Genomic DNA, 15,805 nt, shown 5'->3' on the forward strand with positions numbered 1-15,805 from the left:
GGAAAGGCCACCTGTTAAGAGTCGTTCATTACTCCTGGTCCAAGAGGGACACAGCGGCCCTCAGGGACCCTGCAGGGAGAAGAGACATCTGGCCTCCCTCCTCTCCGCAGCCTGTCTCCTGCTGGTGCTCCCTGCTGCACGCACCTGAGTGTGCCCCCTGGGCACTGGCAGTGTGGACAGGGGAGCTGCTGGGGCAGAGACAGCAAATCATGTGGCAAGTGACCAATGGTGAACATGCAGGGCAACTGCTCTCATATGTACCCACATAACCACGGGGAGCCCCCCACTGCTGGGGAGAGAGAATTCCCAACCTGACCATCCTCGACTTAGCTCAGCTCACAGGGTTACCTCCCCTCTGTCTAGCCCATCAATGTGGATGGAAGCCCAGTTCTCTCCAGGAGCTCTGGGCTGCACTGACTCCCTCTTTGGTCCCTGCCCTGCCTGGGATCACCTCTCTCTCCTGACCCTCACCCACCATCCTCCTCTTGCTCTGGTCCTGCCCCTCAACACTCAGAGACTCACCCCACATCTGACAGCTGCCCTCCCCTAAGCACTGCCCGCCCCCCACACCCTGACCTGTCACTTTCATCCCCATCAGAGTGAACTTCTTGGAAATGCTGTTTTGTCCCCTTTACTTCCCTGGCCAGCAGAATGACCACCTCCCACCTGCTTCTCTTCTAGCCGTCTCCATCCTGGGAAGTCCGGTTCAATGTTCTCACCAGAACCCAGAGCTCATCTCCGGTACTCCCTCTTTCTCTGTGGTTGACAAGGAATTCATCACCACACCTGTGTACTCCGCTAAATCTGGGTGCTCTGCATTTCTGCCATCACAACGCTCATCCCACCCTGTCTTCTCCCATTTGGATAAGTGTAAGAGCCTCTAGGCTCTGTCCTGCCTGTTCATTCCAAAATATTCACCACAGGGCAGCCCAAGAGTGCCGTTAATGCCTGTTGAATCAAGTCACTCCCCATCTAAAGTCCCTGGAATGGCTTCTCACTGCATCAAAGGGTAAAATCCACAGTCCCCAGGTGGCCAGCTCGGCACAATGTGGCTTCTCACTTAGCCTTCTGGCTCAGCCTGCTCCTCCCACCTCCGCTGTCCCACCACCTCTCCTTTGGCTGCTTGACTGAGCTGAGCTTTTCCTCTGCATGTATACCCTCTGTCCAGACCATCTTCCTCGCCCCCTCACCAGCTAACTCCCACTCAGCCTTCAGGGCTCAGCTTTGACCACTTTCTTCAAGAAGCCTTTCTGATTCCTGTCTGAGCTGAGCCCCCTCTGTTCCGTGTCTGCTTCCCTACTGGGCTGGAGGCCCCACAAGGGCAGACGTCATGTCTGTGTTCCTTCTGTGATCTCCGTTGCAGAGGTTTCCAGAGACACTCTGTATCTAGGCTCACCAAGGCCAAAATTAACATCCAGGAGCAACCTATGTTAGCAAGTGAGAGCCAAGTTTCCCTTCCCTTAGAAATTCACAAATTCACAAATTCAATTCACAAACAATAAGGCTTCCAACTCAATCGATTAAAACACAGTGACTACAGCTGGAGGCATCCAAGGTCTCAGAGCACAGAGGCTGTGACAGCACAGACCCCGAACAGGGTCCTCGAGGCAAGCAGGGGCCCCAGCTCCGGGAATCGGGTGGACACAGAGATGGGCAGCACCTTCGGACCTGAGTGTCCGATGTGGGGCTTGCTTGACGACTGTCAGAAGGATGGCGTGTATTTCTTGAGCACTTACTATGTGCTGGTTCCTGTCCTACACACATAGCGTACATGAACTCATCAAGTCATTGCCAGTCAGTACAATGAGGAAACAGGGGGCTGATGATGAAGTAACGGGCCTGATGGAGGAGCCAGGAGGCAAAACAGGCAGTCTGGCTCCACGATGGGATTCTCTCCTGATGAGAAAACCCCCGTGTGCTGGACGGGAGCGGAAGGTTGCTGTGCAAAAGCATGGAGCGTTTGAGAGCACCTGCGTTCTTCATCTGGGGATGCTCTCTCGGCCCCTCCAACACCTCCTTTTGCTGACCTAGCTAGAGCCCATCTCCAAGGATCTCAAAGCCTTCCTCAGCCCCACTCTGCCAGACACCAGTTCACCCCCACCTGCAGCTTCTGTCCACACTTCTCCCTGGGAGGCGAGGAGAGACTAGAGGAGGGAGCCTGCATCTCCTTGGGGAGTGACGGGCGCTTTTGGAACCCTACCTCCCTCATCTGTCAAAGGCCATAATGACATCTCTCTGGCAGGGTGGGGTTGAGGAGGAATGACAGACACCAAGGATGGTCAGTTACCAGCGGCTCAGGAAATGGTAAGAGTATCCGGATCCCATCTCATATCCCGTGGCCCCTCTGAATGCAGGTTCTCTTTGAGGGAGGCTATTTCTAGTTTCCCCCCTTTGACACGAGCTCCAGGGAAGCAGAAACCATTACCATAAATGTTTGTGGAATAAATGAATTCTCCATTCCAGGGCCCAGCCCAAACAGTCCTCAGTGAACGCTTGTGAATCACTGGCCTACGGGACTGGCCGGGGAGGAAAGGTTTGGACGAGATCCTAACGTGCTCTAGACTCCAACTAACAACTGGGTGTCTCCTTCCAGCCTCACTTGTACAAATGCCCATGGGGTTCTCAGAAACGTGGGGATGGGGCTCCAGAGGGTGGGCCCCACGTTCCTGAGGTAGACACACTCACGGCACAGAGATGGGAACACCAGTGTTTCTCGTTCTCTTCCTGCAACTCCCAGTTCCACAGGGTGGAAGGCGTCCCTGAAGGCCGCTGGCCTGGGTCTACCGAGGACCATGGCTGGCAGTGCCTGTGGGCATCCTGACTCCCATAATTCGCCTGCTCCTGGTTCTGGACTGACCCCTGGATTGCTCCTCCTCACGATGCCTTCCCCACCTGCACTTTGGCCCTGTTCTTCCCCCAAGTATCAAGCCTTGGCCCCGGGCTGGAGGGGGGTGGTACCACAGACCGTGGCTGAAGCAGAGCACTGGGCACAAGCCTAACCCCCTGGAGCGATGTCACAGACTCTAGACCCACAGTCAACTCTTCGGGTCACAGTCACATTTTTTTTTTTTTTTTTAAGATTTTATTTATTTATTTGTCATAGAGAGAGAAGCGAGAGTGAGCACAGGCAGACAGAGTGGCAGGCAGAGGCAGAGGGAGAAGCAGGCTCGCTGCCAAGCAAGGAGCCCGATGTGGGACTCGATCCCAGGACGCTGGGATCATGACCTGAGCCGAAGGCAGCTGCTTAACCAACTGAGCCACCCAGGCGTCCCCACAGTCACATTTTTAAGAGCCCAGTAGAATATAGTACGACATAGCATGGCATTTTGCATGTCATAGGGGTCAGCACTGTTTCCGGAAACTTCTGTTTCAGCTTTATGTGCACGGCCTGTCCCATTATGTGTATTTCTGCTGGGGGATGTCAGGCAAAGGGCTTTCGAAACCACTGTTCTAAAGCTGCCCTGACCCACACAGCCACTGACTGCACAGAGCAAGTGGACCATGGCCGGTCCACACCGAGATGCTCTCTAAGTGTAAAGCACAGCTTAGAGTTCAAAGGCTTGGTATGCAAAATGTACACTATCTCGTTAATAGCACTGATGGCGATTATATATCGAAATCATAATATTTGGGATATAGTGGACTAAGGGAAATATATTATTAAAATTAATTTTTCCTGTTTCTTTTTATTTATTTGGCTACAAGACAATTTAAAATTACTTCTGTGGCTCCTGCTATATTTCTAATGGACAGCTTAGGTGCAGAGTCTCAAACTTCTTTACCAAGCATTCACTCAGCTGATCCTACTTATACAACTGGAATTCATTCATTCATTCATTCATGTGTTCTTCATAAAATGAACAGCCTAGAGCATTATGAGTCGGGTACAGACTCAGCATTAGGGATACAGAGGTAAAGGACACAGGCCCTCTCCTCGTGCAGCGCTGGGTCTTGGGAGGAGGTGGTCGTGGAAACAGCCAGTGAAGTCCAGAAGTGTGCAGGGGGTCCCAGGGCGCAAAGCACAGTGCCTGACTCCGACCTGACCTCCAATCTGGTGATAAGAGCAGGTCCCGGAGAATCATAGGAGGCTGGAGCCATGACTCCAGTGTAGAATCTGAAACCCCGGGTTTTGCTCAAGGTCACAGCTCAGACTGCTGGCCTCTTAGTTCTTGCCTTTCACACCCAAACTATGGGTGTGGTTGCTCAGTCCACCGGCCAGAGCCAGGACTGAACTGACCCCATCTGCTCTGTGACTTGACATTGACTGTGGACTTTTCCCTTCCTGCCTACCAGAGTTGACCTGCCCAGAGTAGTGGCAGATCATAAATCACCCAGTGGTTCTTTCAAGGACAGCATCAAAAATGCCAGCGGTTTCTTCTAGTTTGGTAGGTCCCTGGAAACCTGTGGCCGCTCCGGGCAGTGAAGTAACTAGGTCAAATAGCACACGCCCACAATAGATGGAATGCTTACGTCATCCAGTGCTTATTTGTTTCTCAGAATGAGTGGGCTTTGTCCCGCAGGCCTTGGGAAAGCACAGACCAACACATCAGCCAATCAGGGACCCGGACTGTGGGGGTATTTGCCATCCAGGGGCGCTCCAAAGAGCTCACCATGACCAGGGAGAAGAGGACTGGCCTGTGGTATAACTGAGGCTTCTAGGTGGCACAACGCAACGTCAGAGGCCAGCCTAGATCTCTAACCTTCTGTGCATGCCCAGGAAGCTTGTGGGATTGCAGAATAGGGATAGAAAGGCTTTCTGAATGTGCACAGGACTGGGCCATGGTGGACATACCAGGAGAAGCCCAAATCTGAGAGCTAATGACTTGGGTTTCAGATTTCCACCACTATTCATTATGGGGGTGACCACAGGCTTGTCTTTTCGTGCCTCCAGGCCTTGGCTGTTGGATTAGATGAACTGAGGTCCTCCCCAGCAGGGTGTCTCTGATTCCAGGACTCTCTCTCCAGTCCACTGGGCTGTTCCTTCCTCCAGCCTATGATCAATGACCTCACCACATTCCTCTCTGCGGGGCGATGGCCCTTGTCCGGCAGTATGGAAACATCTTCCCACAGGACAGGATGCCCCACCCTCGTCAGAAAGGGAAGCTATCTGTCATGTCCTCATGTCACATTTACATCACTATTCTCAATGAAATGACCTCCTTGAAAGCCTCTTATACTTTTGTTCTCTGCTTAGATGAAAGATTTGTTCGGGACACTTAATAAGAACCAGGCCCCTTCTCATTAGCATCACGTGACATCCAGAGCGGGGCATCCTGTTCCCAGTCTCTGGTGGCAGGGAGAGAATGTTTGTGGGGCTATGCTAGAGTGGGAAAGTGAGATGACTTTTGAGATTCTTGTGTGCCTGGGGTGGGCCACGGCCAGAGGAATTCTGAGATCCTGTCCTAGAGGAAGGGCCTGAGAATTCCAGCTTTCTCGGAGGGACAGTGGGGAGCACTGGGTTGCGAGCTGGGAGACCTCCATTAAAGTCTTCATGGGCTGCTAATAATGTTGTCTGATCTTGGTTACTCACTTCTTTCTCTGGGTCTCAGCTTCCAAATTCATAAAATGGGGGGTTCGGGGCTCTAAGTTCCCTTCCAGCTCTGACTACTGGGAGAGGCCTGACAATTTCGAACAAAGTGGCAGCTGAGGGAGGGAGGAGACCAAGCAGGAAGATCCTGAAAAGCCCGAAGCCAGCCTTCTGGGGCTGGGCTCCCTGTGCCATGCTCCCCATAGAGAGACCCTTGAATGCCTCCCCAGTCCTTACCTTGCCCCAGCTGGGAGCCAGTGATGGCCTCTTTGGCACTCCCGAAGCCCAGTTCTCTGCAGACGACGCTGGCAGACACCAGGTCCCACTTGTCATCACAGACGGTACCCCATTCTCCGTTCTTGAGCACCTCCACTCGGCCCTCCCCGATGTTGGCACCACCTCTCAACCGCACCAGGGGTTGCTGGAGAGACACACGGTCCTGCTGAGTGCAAAAGCCGAAGCACGTTCTGCAGGCAGGCACTGTCCACCCCCCTCCCTTTCCCGTCTCCCCCCTCCGCAGCGAGGTGCCTCGGCTAGGAGCCGAGCCTGTGCGGGCACCTAACCAAGAAGGTGGGGGACTGAGACAGTGGACACCGTGCGGGGGTGAGGAGGCTGCCGTGTGTCCTTGTGCTGCACTTCCCGCTACCGCTACCTCTGATTCTACCCCAGGCCAAATCAGCCCAGCTCTTCAGAAGAGGCAGCCCCCCTGGGTGCGCAGAGAGGGTGGGTGCTTACAGCTTATTTATTTTTTTTATTAACATAGAATGTATTATTTGCCCCAGGGGTATAGGTCCATGCATCATCAGGCTTACACAATTCATAGCACTCACCATAGCACATAAACTCCCCAATGTCCATCCCCCAGCCACCCTATCCCTACCGCCTCACCCCTCAGCAACCCTCAGTTTGTTTCCTGAGATAAGAGTCTTTATGGTTTGACTCCCTCCCCAGTCCCATTTTGTTTTATTTTTTCCCTCCCTACACCCCACAACTCCCCACCCTGCCTCTCAAATTCCTCATATCAGGGAGATCATATGATAGTTGTCTTTCTCTGATTGACTTATTTCGCTAAGCATGATACCCTCTAGTTCCATCCACATCGTTGCAAATGGCAAGAGTTCGTTTCCTTTGATGGCTGCATAGTATTCCACTCTGTGTGTGTATACATACATATGTATACACACACACAGTGTATAAATATATATACATATGTATATGTGTATATATACATATATATGTATACATACACACACACACACCACATCTTTATCCATTCATCTGTTGATGGACATCTATGTTCTTTCCATAGTTTGGCTATTGTGGACATTGCTGCTGTAAACATTCAGGTGCATGTGCCCCTCTGATTCCTACATTTATATCTTTAGGGTAAATACCTAGTAGTGCAATTGCTGGGTTGTAGAGTAGTTCTATTTTCAACTTTTTGAAGAACCTCCATACTGTTTTCCAGAGTGGTTGCACCAGCTTGCATTCCCACCAACGGTGTAGGACGGTTTCCCTTTCTCCGCATTCTCGCCAGAACGTGTTGTTTCCTGTCTTGTTATTTTTAGCCATTCTGACTGGTGTGAGGTGATATCTCATTGTGGTTTTGATTTGTATTTCCCTGATGCCGAGTGATATGGAGCACTTTTTCATGTGTCTGTTGGCCATCTGGATGTCTTCTTTGCAGAAATGTCTGTTCATGTCTTCTGCCCATTTCTTGATTGGATTTTTTGTTCTTTGGGTATTGAGTTTGATAAGTTCTTTATAGATTTTGGATACTAGCCCGTTATCTGATATGTCATTTGCAAATATCTTCTCCCATTCTGTCAGTTGTCTTTTGGTTTTGTTAACTGTTTCCTTTGCTGTGCAAAAGCTTTTGATCTTGATGAAATCCCGATAGTTCATTTTTGCCCTTGCTTGCCTTGCCTTTGGCGATGTTCCTAGGAAGAAGTTGCTGTGGCTGAGGTCAAAGAGGTTGCTGTCTGTGTTCTCCTCAAGGATTTTGATGGACTCCTGCCTCACATCAGGTTTTTCATCCATTTTGAGTCTATTTTTGTTTGTGGTGTAAGGAAATGGTCCAGTTTCATTCTTCTGCATGTGGCTGTCCAATTTTCCCAACACCATTTGTTGAAGAGACTGTCTTTTTTCCATTTGACATTTTTCCTAGGTGCTTATGGTTTAAACGCCCCTAAGTGCTCACTGACAGCTTGGAAACCGGGTAGAACACGGGGTTTATTTAATCACGTGGGCATAAGAGCCACTCTCGACCAGTGCTCAGACCAGAACCCGCATGTCCATCCTCTAGCCGAGGTTCCCGCTCAGCCACATGGCTCTCTCCCACTAGTGGTGCCTTGTGGCTGCGTGGCAGGGCAGGGCGCAGTGATAGCCCCCAGGCTTACAGACCATGGGGACTGCTCTGAGCCAGGCACTAGCGAGAGAAGAGGCACAGGGGTGTGTGCAAAACACCCGGAACCTTCGAGCTTTAGAGAACAAACCAGACTCTGCCGGCTGCAGCCTGTTTGCCGTGGAGCAGTGCCCTCTCCCTTCCCCCACCAGCCGGCCCAAGCTGTCTAGCTCAGGCAGCGGTAGCTCCCATGTTCTGGAAACTGCTCATATGGGCTGGTGGGCGGGAACAGCACATGGGAAGAGGAGGGGGAGGACAGGAGATGGCTGCTCATTTATGGTGGGGCAGACCCTGTATTCCTTTAGCCTGATGGAGGCAGACTGCCCAAGAACCTCGCCCCAGCCTGGCAGCGACCATGCAGAGTCAGTTGGGCCCAGAGGAAAGAAAGAAACCAAGGGAAAAGGTGATGTAAGACTCACTCCCCCCCCCCTTTTTTTTTTCTAAATTCCTTTGGCATGAACTTGATTCCTTTGCTTTAAACCACACAGCAAAAGGAATTCCAAAACAGTAGGGTCTGGAATTCTGGATGACCCATGAGAAAAGCTTGGAGGCTGAGGCTGAGGCTGAGGCTGTAGGAAGGATGTGGCCATCACATAGTGTGGCAGGGGCAGGGGGGCAAGCGAGGGCATGGGGGGGATGCGGGCAGGGGTGTGGCACTGTCAGGGGGGCTGTCTATGTTGCCTGGCTGCATGCATGTGCTGTATGGGGGGCCTGTGTATTTTGGAGGCTCCCGGGAGACTGAGGCGGTGGGGACGGCCGGCGGCTGGAAGCGTCAGGAAGGCACTCCAAATGGTTGATGGCTGGGCTCACAATATTCGTTTCACTCTTTTCATTGAAGACTTTTTCTTTTGTGCGAACACACTGTCCCCCACCTGGGAAGGGGCACCCAACTGGTTTATCTGCCTCCTGCCCAGGCTTCCCTTTTCCTTTGGATGAGGGTTACCAACCCCTTCCCAAGAGCAGGTCCTTAGATGTTGACGGGGAGAGGAGGTGGCAGAGGGGAAAGATGGGAGAGACAGGGAGAGGGGAAAGAGACACAGAATGAGGCTGTTTGAGACTGGGAAGGGGCTGCTCCTCCCGTCCCATGGCCTGGATCCAGCTGACACACCATCTATCCCCATCATGGCCTTTCCCCTTCCTCTTACTGGTGACATGATCAGAGTTCACCTGCCTGTGTGAGCGTGGAGGTTTTATCTGGCACAGGGAATCGCTCCTTAATAAATGAGCGGCCACCCTTCCTACCCTCCTTCTCCTCCTCCTGTGCTATTGCCACCCCCCAGTCCCCTGTGAGCAGTTTCCAGAACATGCACATCCCAGAGAACCTTTGGTGGATGTAGAAAAAAAGGAAGGGTATGATTTTCAAGGGAAGATAGAGGAGCGCACATCCCCTGTTTGAGAGGCTGCGTCAAGACTGCCGTGGTCGGGACAGTTCACCTGTCCTAAGAAACCAGACACTCGAAACGGGGCTGTCATTTACGTGAGCAGATGTACACCGACATATCTTGAGTGCACTCATACGCACACAGTGAACATGTGTGCACACACACATGCGAGAACACACTTACACCTGAACACACATATGTGAACACGCGTGTGCACACACGGGCTGCTTGCACACTCAGAACGTGACTGAGGGCTACGAGTGACACAGACATGAATGGCAGGTTTTCCTTGTCTGTCTTGGTGAATGCTTTTAAAAATCTTTACCCTTTCTCTTGCAGAACAAAACACGCTTGGAAACACTTGGAGCGGAGTTCAGGTGCTTTTGAGAATTATGCTGACCTTCCCACCCCCACCAATACTCCTGTCCTCTGGGAATTGAGCAGGACTCCCCTGCCCCTGCCTTTCCAGCCTGGCCAGAAGGCAGCGCAAAGAGCCCGTGACAGTGGGTAGGAAGTGCTTTCCTCTCCTTGGTATCTGTCCTGCACGTAGAGGACTCTGGTCTCAGAGTGGAGGAGCAATGGTGGAAGTCCAGGTAGGGGTGCTGAGCATTTGGGGCTGGGGCCCTGCGGCACGTCACACTCTAGAGGTGGCATCTATGGGCGGGGCCGGCCCGGACAGGGGTCCCACTATGTTCCTGCCCTGTAGGCAAGTGGTCTGAGCTGGGGCCAGCTCTCCTCATTCTTTCCTGGGGGGGAGGGGTCCTCCGCTCCCTGGCCTGCATCCCCCCCACCCAAGGAGCCAGACCTCTGGCCGTGTCCTCACCTCTGGCTTGTAGGCTTTCCGGAATCTCGAGGGCCCGTCAGGGCTGAAGACCTGGCCAGGCACACAGCTCACCACAGCCGGCAGCCCATTCTCACAGGTGACATTCTTCACGGGGTCCAGCAACACCTGCGGGCCGAGCTTGCAGCTGGAGATGTGGGCCTCCGTGCCTGTGCAGTCCATGGAGAACGGCCAGTAGCGCTGTTTCTTCCGGGCGGCAAACATCCTGCGGGGGCGAGATGGGCCGGCTGACCAGAGCATCATGGCACCCACCCCCCTCGTTCCTTCCACGACCAGGGAGTGGGCACAGGGCCAGCTGCTGTGCTGGCTTCTGGGGATCTGGTGGGGAATGAAACGGGCACAGTCCATGCACCTGGACCTCAGCCTCGATGACTGGTCGAGCACTCGCTGAGCACCTCAGCCGTGCGGGGCACCATGCTGGGCGCTGGGGAGCAGGACCTGGAAGGGCGGACGTGGCCTCCTTCCCCCAGGCAGCCTAGGTGCTAGGAGGGAGAGACTCAGGAGCGAGATAACACTAAAGCCTATAAACACAAAACACAGGGATTTAAATGAGGTAAGATCCCGGGTCCCAGGAAACCCTCAGTCCCAGGCAAACCAGAATGGTTGCTCACCTAAACTCTTCAGAAAATTTCCACACAGTCAGTTGAGGTTTCTTGCTTGTGTCAACGGGCAGAACGAGCTGAATGTTAAATTCTCTCCCAGTGACACACAAGATCAAAGGTGTGGATCCAATAAGAAGCAACGAACGAGAACAGTCTTAAATCACCCCACGGGCTGAATCAAAGCATAACTTGTTGGAAATGAAAATGGTCATGAAACTCAGCCCCGGACCTTATCAAATCTTCACATGGGAGCTAGTGAGGCTGATGGTTTCCCTGGAGAATTACCTAAGGGAAGGTCTTAGCCTGTATTATGCATAAAGTATTCCTTTTTATGGGTTTTTGGAAGGCAGAATGAAGGTCAAGGTGAGCCAAAGTGTTTTCTAAAACAATAACCAACTGATAAATAAGGAGCTGGTCAACAGAAAGGTAACTGTGCCTCAGTTTCCCCCTCTCCAAATGAGAAGCGAATGGGATCTTCTTGGTAAGACTGCTTATACCACCTGTGAAGCAATTAAAACCACACACAGGAAGGGCTTCGTCTGTGTCTGTAAAAGCACCGGCAACTATCTTGTTAAAGGAGAAACAAAGGGGATACAAGAAGGTAGGGCTCCCCAGGGTTGCCGTCCTGAGACACGTTCTCAGGGAGGAGCAGGATTTGAGCCAGGCTCTGAATGATGGTGGGATTTGCAAAGGAGGGTGTCACAGGGTGTCCTCTGTCCTCTCAATGCTGTCCCAGCTCTCTGGGGTTCTGTGTGCTTGTCCCTGCTTGGCAGAACCACACACAGCCAGACAGACCCACAGCATTGCTGTCAGCTGCCCAGGGGAGGGGCCTCCCGGGACAGGCTGGCCCAGGGCAGGGCAGAGGAGGGGGTCCTGTTTCTGCAGGTAGGGGAGGCCTGGGAGTTTCCACTTTGTTAAGGAGTGAAGGGATGTGAACACCTTACAGACACCGCCGATATTTTTTCTTAACCCAAAATTTCAACGGGTAATAGTTCTAGTGTACCTGTGTGCCCAATGACAGAATCTTTGAAAAAAGGACTCTCCTGGCAAATTTCCAAGCACTGTGGCCCCTCCCCACTTCGTGCATACGAGGCTGCTGCCTTTGGAATCACAACCTCCAGCTTGTTCCCCATGACACCCCTACCTCGGACTGGAGACCACCCTTGAGGGCTGTCTCCCGCTTGTTCCTCTGGCCACCTCCATGTTAGGTGAGCGAACCCACTAGGGGGAGACCAACTGCGCAAGGCCTAAAACATCCTCTTGCTTCCAGGGTTCAGTGAACAGCGTCCTCACTCAGCAAGAGATGTACTGAGCTCAGGGCAGACCGCAGGGCCAACAGCAAACACAGATCTGCTCCTGCCTTTCCCAGACAGCCCCGCTTCCCTCTCACATCAGCTCACAGGAATGCACCAGGGCCCTCCACAGGCCTCCACTACGCAGGCAGCGGTTCCCCTCCCCCACTCAGTCCCTCAGCGAGTCACCAGAGCCAGGGCCAGGCCTGGGGTGGGGGGTGGGGTGCAGACTCGAGGCAAGTCCTGGGGAGGATGGGTGGACAGCCCACGCCAGGTCTCCTGTTTGGAGGGCGACTGGAGTGAGAGGCAGCTTTGGGCCCGGAGGCCAGCCTGCTGGAGAAAGGGGTGTCTAGGCCTATGAACCCTCGGCGGGGCTTTTGACCTGAAAATGAAAAGTCCTCCTGGCTCTTCCCCAGCCAAGGGAAAAGCCAGATTTTGTTAGGGATCCTGCCAGCTACTGTGTATGCCTGTTCCAAGGATGAATTTCAGAATTTGGGAAATAACCACAAGATGGGCTCAGGGACCCACTGGGCCCACTGTGAGACGGGCCCGAACTAAAACTCCATTGATCACCTGACCTCCAGGAGCCCCTCCTCTGACTGGAGAGCCAAAGTGACCCGTGGGTCTCCTGGAAGCAGTGTCATTCAGAGCCTGTGTCCAGTCATGCTAAAGTTCTGGTTATTTCCTCTTCCCTGGTGCACCCTTTGGTAAGAGGCCATTGGTCCCTTTGGGAAAGGCTGGGTAATCGATTAACTGGGGTCCTTCTTCAAGGGGACCCGGCCTTCCCTCCACTCAAGGGGTCCTGGGTCTGTAAGCTGACTCAGGTCTGGAACTTGGGGGAGGGGTGCGACTCTCTGTTTTTATGACCCACGTTCGATTTTTCTTCTCTCTCCTAGAGTTTCTGTCATCTAGAACGAGTAAGAATTCGGTAGGCTTCCTATCCATTGCTTCTAGGAACACCATGACTAACCAGCCCACACCATGGGTCTGTAGGGGTCAAGATGATGTCATTCGGGAACCACGCTCACCTGGCCTTGGGAGGCTGAGTGCTGTCACCTGGCCCGTCCACCCTGGGATCCAGTCACACTCACCCCCACTCCGCAGTTACGGGGAGGTATGGCCTGTAGAGAAGAGCTCCCCGGGAGTTCTTAAGAACGCCAGGGTTTCCCACACAGATGTATTCCTCAGTCCTAGGGAAAGTGTGTCTTCTGGACCCTCCCAGGGTGGGTGAGGGCTCAGATGACAAGTGCACTCCAATGTTCCAGTCTCTGTAAGTCTTTGAATCCTTTCCTCTGCGTGAAACCAAGGAGAGCTGGCATGTCCATTTCGCTCACCGTGGGCCACATTTTGGTCCTAGTCTCAGCCAACTAACCACATTGTTAAAGTTTTTCCTAACTCCCGAGGGGCAACATTAGAGGCAGAATCTCAGCTTCGTGAGCTCGTATCAATAAATCAGCGTCAATACTGGGGTCCTGCTCTAAGAAAAAAAAAAAAAAGACCACAAAATGCTCCTGACTCGGGCGCCTGGGTGGCTCAGTGGGTTAAGCCGCGGCCTTCGGCTCAGGTCATGATCCCAGGTCCTGGGTTCGAGCCCCACATCGGGCTTACTGCTCAGCGGGGAGCCTGCTTCCTCCTCTCTCTCTGCCTGCCTCTCTGCTTACTTGTGATTTCTCTCTGTCAAATAAATAAAATCTTTAAAAAAAAAAAAAATGCTCCTGACTCCAAGAAAGGGCCCTGAAGCTTCAGTCTGATTAGCTTCAAGGAGCATTCATGGTTCCCCGGGGCCAGAGCAGAAGTCCGCTCATGGCAAAGCAGCTGACTCCACTCCCAGCGACCCAGAGGGCACAAGGACTCTGAGGGACATGCAGGAACCACCTGGAGGGCAGAGGGTGGCAAGCTGGGAGGCTCTGATGATGACCTGTGGCCCTGGCCCTGGGGATGACCGAGGCCCCTCAGTGACCACCAAACACACCAGTTGGCAGACAGAGCAAAGGGGGAGAGGCCTCAGGCACCGCCCAGGTAAATGTCTAAGGCTGTAAAGCTCCTTCGGACTAAGTGGAGATGGCTAACCCACTCTAGACAGAATCACTTCGAGAACGATCTTCTTCCCAGGGTGAAGGGCCTCCCTGGGACTGATGGACGTCAGCAACAGCAGGGACAGGCTGCGGCAAGGGCTGGGGAAGGAGGTGCTGGAAGGCGCAGACTCGGGGACCATACAGGGTAGCCCTCACTCGGCTCCCAGGCCTCTGCTGTCCATAGCCTCTCAGCACAGCTCCCAGACCCCTGTCCCCAGGCCAGCCCTGCCCAGCTCCCAGACTTAACAGCCACCCCGCCCTGGTGGGGGCCTGTGCCCTGTAGCCAGTCCCTGCCTCTGGGGTTGAGCAGAGCAGGAGCCTGGGGCTGGAGGGGGCAGCAGCAGTGTCGAGAACACACCTGGACTCCGCAGTGTCCTGGACTCTGTGACCCCCAGTGCCCTGACCTGCAGGCCTGCATCTCCTTCTCTGTGGACTGAGGACTCGGACCAGGTGATGTCTGAGGCTGCTGCATGCCCTGGGAGTCCCCATTCGTCACTAACAGCTTCCTCCAGCCAGCTGCCATTGCAGTCCCAACAGCAGCACTGAGGCAGAAACTTCCCAGTGTGCCTTTCTCTCTGGGGACCCAGCTGTCAGCTGAGTCTCAGAGGCTAACAGGAAACACGCCTACAAGCTTTAGTGTCCGCCCTCCTGCCCTCTCCGGCTAGAGGTCTGGAATCAGCAGCATCCTTAATCATCTCACAGCTTGGCTGAGAACACCACCCTCCGCCGTGGCCTTGGATGCCTCCCAGCCCTTGGGGCCTCTTCCTGTCCCAGTTTGAACAGGGAAGCCCGACACAGGGGTGGGAGGAGCAAGGAGACGGTTTCCAACCCCGCCCCTGAGAGGATCACCCGGGGCACAGCCGCCAAACGCAGATCTGAGACCCCCTCCTCGAAAGCAGGAAGGGGACTCAGGACCATCCTCAGCTGGGGAGATGGCTTTCAAATGCTCTCTGTACAAGGCATGTGCGGCCTGGCCTTGGTCTGATGGCAGCTTTCCCACTCCTAGGACTGGGCTGGGGGCTGTGGTGGGGCCAGCCAGGGGAGGGGTTTGCTTTTCTTGGCTCCAGTGGGTCGGAAAAGCTGAGAAGGTGTCCCTAGGGAAGGAGCCGACCAGCTGGCGGGAGCGGACCAGAGACTCAGAGGCCTGAGACCACTCCGCCTCCCAGCTGCCCTGGGCAACCAGGAAGCTCTGGGCCGTATCTTGGCTTGGGGGGGGCAGATGGGGGGATGGAAATCGACACTGCAATCATCCACAGGGGTGTTGTGAGCCTTCCTGGCTGCCCACGCTCACCCCTGCAGCCGACTGGGGCTCTAACCAAAGGCGCGGGGCCAAGCCCACGGAGGGATGCAGCCCGCCCTGACCCCAGCAATCTGGAAGTAGAGCCTGGCTTGGAACCCATGTCTTCCGACTTCGAAATTCCCTGCCCTTGGTTTGAACGGAGAGAGGCAGTGTTGTGAGTCTACACTCTCTAGGAGTGCAGACCCGGAAGTTGGAGACCTGTGTTCGGACCCTAGTTCCGACTTTCTTTGACCCTGAAACAGCCCCCTACTTCCTGGTGCTTCCAGGGTTCGGGGCTAGGAGCAGAGCCCAACCCACAGATGGTCAGAAACAGACCGTCGTTATCATTAGTAATAAACAGACCTCATTAATAATGAGGAAGACCCCACTGTCAACCAAGGTA

General features: G+C 53.8%; 1 protein-coding gene across 3 annotated transcripts in view; it reads right to left on the reverse strand.

The window, feature by feature from the left end:
- Positions 1 to 15,805, reverse strand: part of LOXL2 (lysyl oxidase like 2) — an 87,956-nt gene that overhangs the window by 23,930 nt on the left and 48,221 nt on the right. The window contains exons 5-6 of one of the 3 annotated variants that reach the window (XM_047717360.1): positions 10,137 to 10,359; positions 5,765 to 5,966 (exon numbers count right to left, since the gene is read on the reverse strand). In XM_047717360.1, coding sequence (XP_047573316.1) covers positions 5,765 to 5,966; positions 10,137 to 10,359 — 425 coding nt within the window. Of the gene's footprint in view, positions 1 to 5,764; positions 5,970 to 10,136; positions 10,360 to 15,805 lie in introns of all 3 variants that reach the window. The other 2 variants (XM_047717359.1, XM_047717361.1) reach the window with 2 other exon arrangements.

This window comes from Lutra lutra, chromosome 2, assembly GCF_902655055.1.
Source record: "Lutra lutra chromosome 2, mLutLut1.2, whole genome shotgun sequence".
Lineage (NCBI taxonomy): Eukaryota > Metazoa > Chordata > Mammalia > Carnivora > Mustelidae > Lutra > Lutra lutra.